At 33.6% G+C, this 8,063-nt stretch overlaps 1 protein-coding gene across 1 annotated transcript; it reads left to right on the forward strand.

Annotated features, from left to right (window-relative positions):
- The first annotated feature begins 247 nt into the window (after positions 1–247).
- On the forward strand, positions 248–7,588 carry LOC143084220 (ficolin-1-like). Its single transcript, XM_076260630.1, has 5 exons — positions 248–565; positions 3,221–3,348; positions 4,480–4,576; positions 6,040–6,204; positions 7,335–7,588. Exons 1-5 carry the CDS (start codon positions 427–429, stop codon positions 7,586–7,588), a joined length of 783 nt encoding a protein of 260 aa, XP_076116745.1. The 5' UTR covers positions 248–426.
- The last annotated feature ends 475 nt before the right edge of the window (positions 7,589–8,063 follow it).

Consider the following 8,063-nt stretch of genomic DNA (forward strand, 5'->3'; position numbering starts at 1 on the left):
ACAAAATCCAGTGTTTTTAATGTTGGTTTATGAATAATATTGTTTAAATTCAATTGATTGATAAATGAATTAGATCTATGGTATCACATATTTTATGATATAAGAATGCACTTATATATGTTAACCAACTTACTTTGGGAACTTCTAATTAACAAGAAACATCATTTGGGAAATCTTATTTTTAAGTCGACAAGAGTCTGTCTTCCTTCGTAATAGCAATTCTGAAACATATGAATTATTATGAAATTTTGCTGTTTTCCTTATTGTTCAGTTTTTTGTTTTATTACAACAATTACGTTCACTGTAGTAAATGCAATTGATGAAGATGTGAGATCTGAAACATTTAAAACAAAGGGTAGCACTAGAATTGTTAAGACCGAAAATACCACCGATGTGTACTGTAAGTCATTAATTGGATGTGCAGATATGTGCCTATCAGATCCACAATGTTGTTTGGCGAGTTATTCCAAAGGAGTATCAACATGTCGTATTGATACATCTGAGCGATGTTGCGTTGAAACTGAAACCTTCGACGAATGGAGGCTTATTCACCATAACTCGTATGGTAAGTAAAAATGACACATATTTTGCAATGAATGTTTGGTTTTATTCCCTTTTCAACCATTGATTGTTTAAACAAAAATGAGATCATCTGTCGTTTTATATGGTAATTCTTATAAATGTTCTGTTACCACACTTTTTTTCGAAAAACTAAGGATTTTCTTATCCCAGGAACAGATTACCTTAGCCGTATTTGGCATAACTTTTTGGGAATTTTGGGTCCTCAATGCTCTTAAACTTTTTACTTGTTTGGCTTTACAACTATTTTGATCCTAGCGTCACTGATGAATCTTATGTAGACGAAACGCGCGTCTGGCGTATTTATTTGTACTCCTGGTACCTTTGATAACTATTAACAAAAATAAAATATCAACGACCAATATGTTCTTTGAACATATATGTATAATTAACACATAAAAAAACGTAGTATTGCAAACGGGATTTCAAAGTTGATAATAGGGTTTTAAATTGTCTAATTTATTGTTGTTGGGTTAACAACCCAATTGTGTCTCAATTGTTCTTTATGGGTAGGTACAACACATATTTTAATAGGTCTTGCATATTTATATTGATTTTTTTTGTCATACAAAAAACACTTACCATAAAATTTTGACCTGAGACAAAGTGTGGTAATTATTCAATACACATTTATTTTCATTTAACCATTACACTATAGTGGTACCACCATAAACTATTGCATAATGAACCATATACAGATGGGTGCAGTCCCAAACTGTAAAAAACTTGGAGTAGACATGTTGACTGCTTTCCAAGTTAACTTGAGACATTTTGAGCAGACAATCAAGTTAACTTAGTCTACGGTCAGATTTTATAAGACTGCTGCAGACCTTTAGGACAGGTCTGCTACTGAACGGACCTGTGGACAAGTCTGTTAACTTCGCTAAAACAGAAAGAGGACTCAGAAAACTGCTCAAAGATGTGAACCCAGCAAAATGTTCTGGACCAGATGAAATCACTACTTGTAACCGAGAACTAAAAAAATGCACAAGCTAACTCACACCAGGATTGACAGTTAGCTTCCTAAAATATGTAGACACTGGAACTAGACCACAGGACCGGCTAAACTCAAACATATATTGCGTATTCAAAAAAGGAGATTTACATGCTGCTGAAAACTATAGACCTGTCTCCTAAAAAAAAAGTTCTATGTAAAACCATAGAACACCTTATAAGCAGGCACCTAATGAAACATCTTTCAAGGCACGAACTTTGAACATCATTAAACAATGAATGAAAATCTGGATTTTCATGCTAATCCCAATTACAAGTCACTCTAAACGACTTCAAGAAAAACAACATGCCGAAGTCTCCTAACTGATATTACCATCTCAGATTTCTCTAAAGCTTTCGACAAAATAGAGTATGGCCATAATAAACTACTATCAACAATGGGCGATGATGGATCAATTAACAATTGACTGAATATTGTCTTGATCAATAGAACAATAAAAGTAGTAGCAGAAGGAATACAATCCGAAGAAGTAAAGACTGACGTTGGTGTCCCACAAGCTTAAGACACAGTTCTTTGACCTTTGTCTTCTTTGTCATATAAATAACCTTACAGAAGCAGTCATTTTGTCAGTTTAACTGTTCGTAGATGACTGCCTACTTGACAGATCATTAAAGACACAGATCAGAAACATTTTGACATCTTCCAATAATATCTCAATAACCTAGAATTATTGGCAAATGACTGAGGATAAGATTCAACGCAAAGGAATGTAAGTCATAACAAAGAACACCTAAAAGACCTGAAATTAGATTACCTTAGCCGTATTTGGCACAACCTTTCGGAATTTTGGATCATAAATGCTCTACAACTTTGTAATTATTTGGCTTTATAACTATTTTGATCTGAGCGTCACTGATGAGTCTAATGTAAACGAAACGCGCGTCTGGCGTCCTCAATTATAATCCTGGTACCTTTAATAACTATTAACACCACTTAAATTGTCTGCTATAAAACTTTGAATTTTTCGAAAAACTAAGGATTTTCTTATCCCAGGAATAGATTACCTTAGCCGTATTTGGCACAACTTTTGGGAATTTTTGATCCTCAATGCTCTTCAACTTTGTACTTTTTTGGCTTTATAACTTTTTTGATCTGGCGTCACTGGTGAGTCTTATGTAGCCGAAACGAGCGTCTGGCGTACTAAATTATAATCCTGGTACCTTTGATAACTATTAGTAAAATCATTTTACCGAAACATACCGAAATACTGACTACTGAGCTGATGATACCCGTGATCAAGTGGAAAGACATTGAAGATACTGTGGCCACCGAATGTTGTCAGCTTAAAAACTTCTCTCGCCGCACCGTCAATGAACTGACACAAACCGATAATGTAAACCAACTTATTTTCGCGGATACTTTATTTCGCGTTTTGCCCTTTCTTGACCACTTCGCGGCTATTGAATTTCGCGATTTTTTTTATTAACCTGATGAAGTTTAATAAGGAGATCCAAATTTTACATATTCGCGACGATTTATATTCGCGATATTTTTCTACTCGCGAAAGTCCCGAAAATAAATCGCTCCAATCATCCTAAAATTCTGCATCGGTGAAAAAGGATATTTCAAATTAATCATTTTCAGTCTAAAATTAATTATATCATCTTTATTATTGTCTCATTTTAGACGAGAGACCTGTTGACTGTAATGATATTCCTGACAAATTCCGAAGTGGGGTATATAAGGTGTTTCCAAATCAAACACATGGATTTGATGTTTATTGTGAAATGAATATAGACGGAGGACACTGGACGGTGAGTAAGATTTAAAAAATGATAAAACAAAAAGCATTGCACAACAGATCCTTTAAATGGTATAATAAAACAACTTTAAGAATTATTTTGATAGTTTCGAATTTTAGTTTTCTCATTTCCATCTCTTAAAAAAATATATAGTTATCAAAGGTACTAGGCTTATAATTTAATACGACAAACGCTTGTTTTGTCTACATAAGACTCTTCAGTGAAGCTCAGATCAATAAATTTAGAAAGCCAAACAAGTACAAAGATGAGGAGCATTGATGAAAGGGGGGGGGGGTCCGATAACATGCTAACAACACCTCGATTTTGGCATAAACAGTAAATAAAAATGCAAAAATGCTGATAACAGTTAACAAATTGGGTTGAAAACAGTTAACAGCTTTAATTTGTCTCAGATAACAGTTAACAACACCTTGAAAAGGGCCAAAACAGGTTAACATAAAACGGTATTGCCCCCCCCCCTCATTAATGAGGACCCAAAATTCCAAAAAGCTGTCCCAAATAAGGGTAAGGTCATCTATGCCAGGGATAAGAAAATCCTTAGTCTTTCGAATAATTCATACTTTTGAAAATAGTAAATTTATAAAAATGCCAATATAATTGAGATGCATGTCAACACCGAAGTGCTTACTTCTGGGATGGTATTTCCCTTGTTTGAAAAACGTTCATGAAACTGATTTTTTACAAACGCATATATCATTTAAAGAGTTATCTCCTTGAACCGAAGTATAATACCTTAAGTTAGACAAAAAATGTATAACTATTATACTTTCGGAAAAGATGTGTCAAGCTGGATTTACTATAATTTTGTCAAAAGAACAGATTAATATAAAAAAGGAACTAAGAGAACAGTAAAAAAAAACCCACTAAAACAGATAATTCAATGGCCGAATACAGCAAACAATAAACACTCTCAAAAGATTAGCAATATTAATATTGAAACGTTTCGAATGATTTTTTTTTGCTGTTGTTGCTATATTTTAAAGAACAAGACGTATTCTGATATTGACAGGATAGTTTCACATGTTCTTACTTTATAAAAAATCCTAAGATTTTAAATACCGAACCTTGTCACAGATTTTGTACTGTACCACTCATATTAGATTGACATAATTCTTCTTACAGGTATTTCAAAGAAGAGAAAACGGACATGTTGACTTTGATCGCGGATGGAATGAGTACAAATCAGGATTTGGGAACCCGGATCATGAGTTTTGGCTAGGTTAGTTTGCATATGAATAAATGCATAAAATAAATCTTTAATCGGTATAAAATCTATGGGAAAATAATATTTCCGCATTTTTGTCTTAACACGACAAAATCGTCGGAAGACTGAAACATTTCCCTCAAATTGTTCAATTTTAGTTTTTTTGGTTCCTCTGACAAATGTCTGACTTGACTAAGTACCGAAATTTTCAATCACAGAAATTCAGATCAGGTAGGTAATATGAATAGTCTTCTGAAAATGTATATCTTCTAAAACTCATTTCTATCTTTATATCAACGGCAAAACAGACGGATAATTATGACATACTATCTTTTATTGGAAAGAAGTCTTGACGGTAGCAGCTCAATATAAATATATGAATGAAAATAATCTTCATTAATCAAAACAGGTTAAGAAAATGCAGTACATAAATGTCACTAAGTAAAAAATCGAAAACCTTTCTACACATGAAATAAAAATACGTTAAACAAGAATGTGTTCATAGTACACGGATGCTCCATCCGCACTATCATTTTCTATGTTCAATGGACCGTGAAAATGTGGAAAAACCTGAAATTTGGCATAAAAATTAGAAAGATCATATCATAGATAACATGTGTGCTAAGTTTCAAGTAGATTGGACTTTAACTTCATCAAAAACTATCTCGACCAAAAACTTTATCCTGAAGGGAGACAGACGGACGGAATAACGAACGGACAAACGGATGAATGAACGGACGAATGGACGGACGCACAGACAAGAAAACATAATGCCCACTAATAGGACATACCAATATATAATGGTTACTTGTAGGGTATAGGATTAAGGTTTTATTCATCAATTTACTGACTTTTTTTACTTTGTTGCATGCCTGTACCAAGTCAGGAATATGACAGTTTTTGTCCATTCGTTTTTGATGCGTTTTGTTATTTGATTTTGCCATGTGATTACAGACTTTCCCAATTGATCTTCCTCTAAGTTCAGTATTTTTGTGATTTTACCTTTTGCATTATGAGGACAATCGTAGAACACGTGACGTTTCGGTGGGCTCGTAGTATTGGATATTTGCCGCCTGTGCGAGAGGTGTGAGTTTTATTTCCGACGAGGTTAAAACAATTCCTGCAAATTTGTTATTTGCAACTATCCACTATGTTCAATGCATCAAAGAATTGTGGTCTAACAGCATTTTGTTACTGATTAATCCGAATCCGAAATTAAAATATTATGTGTTAATGTTGGGTGTGACATGTCTTCCCGAGGGTTGTAACTTTGTGTACAAGCAAATTAATCAGGACACACATCATCTACATTGAAGTATGGACATGCACGTCAATTGCAATTGGAAATTTTAGAGAGATTTCTGGAGAAAGCGTAACTAAGTTTTGAATTTGTGTATGATACATTTGTTTTTTTCAACAATACAATACAATGCCGATATATTTAAATTTATCATCCCATACATTTTGGGTTTTTTTAGGCAACGAAAATTTGCACTCTCTTACATCACGACACAACTATGAATTGAGGATCGAATTAATCGATTTCGACGGAAACACTGCATTTGCAAAATATAAAGAGTTTGCAATTGGAGATGACAGTTCAAAGTTCAAACTAACCGCTAATGAATACCATGGTACTGCAGGTACGTATACATGTTAGGGTGTGTTTTAACATTCAAAGTTTGTGTTTGCTATGTGTCTTTTCAATATGCCTTTTCAAATTTCTTTGTTAGATAAATGACGTTGCTCTGTACTTATACATCCTGTCATTGTGTTATTGGACTTTGGTAAGTTTGTGTATTCTTCCCCATTAAATTTAACAATGTTAAATATGCAGCTTTGTCTATATGCCATTTTATGCTTCTTCGTTACATATTTGTATGTTGTTGTTTTATTGTGATTAAGATTATAACACAATGTTCATGATGTTGACTGCTGTATGTTTGACATGTTTACCTATGAGTCTTATGTAGACGAAACGCGCGTCTGGCGTACTAAATTATGATACTAGTACCTTTGATAACTATTAAGTCTGTTTGTCTTGTTCGTGCATCGTTGTTGCCAATATAATTTAATTTGATGCGACTACCATACAAGTGATAGGTTTAGTTAGTTATAAAACCAGGCTCAATACACCATTTTCTACAAACAAAATGCCTGAACCATGTCAGGAATTTGACAGTTGTAATCCATTCGTTTGATGTGTTTGAACTTTTCATTTTGCCATTTGATCATGTTGATTAGGGAGATTCCGTTTTGAAAAGTTCAGTATGTTGGTGATTTTACTTTTTATTTGTAGTTTTAGTTGTTTTGGTACAATGAAATTAAACATGATTTGATGAATACGAAACATGAATGATTTTATTGATTTTTGTAATTAAGGTTGATTAACTAAGTAAAACAAATAGCCTGGGATTAAAAAGTTAAAACAGTCAATGTTATAATGGGGAGCTTACTTGGATATCTTCTTTTGGGATTTTGTATCTTATCTACCTTAAGGAACATATATCCTATCTTCAATAAAGAGTATATACCTTATCTTCCTTAAGGATGTTATATCTTAAGTTACTATTATTACAGGAAATACTGAATATCAATATCAAACTTGAGCAAAGCGATCGCTAACAAAACGGGGATGGACTCACGCAAAGTGATCTCTAAATTGAAATATTTGTCATTTATACACATCTAGCTATTTAAGTGTTCTTCTAAAAATAAGAGCAAAACAAAATTGAATAGGGTTCGATTTTTGATGGTATGATTGTTATTTCAGGTAACAGCTTGGAACATCACAATGGCCATCGTTTCTCAACGAAGGATAGCGATAACGATAACCACGCTAGTCACTGTGCCAAAAATTATCCCGGAGCCTGGTGGTTTAATGCATGTGTAACATCTGATCTGAATGGTCAGTACTTTCAGAAGACACCGGCCTCACTCCATTGGGGCGTTTACTGGCGTGCTTGGAAAGGAAACAACTATTCTTTAAAAGGCTCATTGATGATGATGCGTAGAGTTTCAATTTAGAAATCACACATTGTAATATGTTAAGAAAATAAAAGTATTTAATTAAAAAGCATTATTAAAGTTTGTAGATGCATTGATCCAGTGACATCCGACTTCAATTTAGTTCGTGAGAGAATCGACAAAGCTTACTCACTCATGACAAATTTGATTCCTTCCTTAATATCGTCTCAACTGCGCAACGGGTAATTATTCTTAAACAGGCAGATAAATATATGAAGATGTGGTATGACTGTCAATGAACTCACCTCTAATCTAAGTCACAAAATAAAAACAGTATAGGCCAAACTTCGACCATAAACAAGGAGCCTTCGCTCACACCGAACTGATAGTATGTTACCACTCAAGATCTTTAGATTGCAGTTCTTAAATTGAAATCATTGATTGTGTCATAAATCGTTGTAATCATAATATGTATAAGTGTCAATTGCAGCAGTATATTCAAATTCAATTTGAGAATGATAAACAGTTGTTCAAA

The sequence above is a fragment of the Mytilus galloprovincialis genome, chromosome 7 (genome assembly GCF_965363235.1).
Source record: "Mytilus galloprovincialis chromosome 7, xbMytGall1.hap1.1, whole genome shotgun sequence".
Lineage (NCBI taxonomy): Eukaryota > Metazoa > Mollusca > Bivalvia > Mytilida > Mytilidae > Mytilus > Mytilus galloprovincialis.

Coding starts and splice junctions, on each gene's coding strand:
- LOC143084220 (XM_076260630.1), top strand. CDS start 427: ATGTGCCTATCAGATCCACAATGTTGTTTGGCGAGTTATTCCAAAGGA. Junction 4,577..6,039: donor GGATCATGAGTTTTGGCTAG/GTTAGTTTGCAT, acceptor GGGTTTTTTTAG/GCAACGAAAATTTGCACTCT. Junction 6,205..7,334: donor TGAATACCATGGTACTGCAG/GTACGTATACAT, acceptor TTGTTATTTCAG/GTAACAGCTTGGAACATCAC.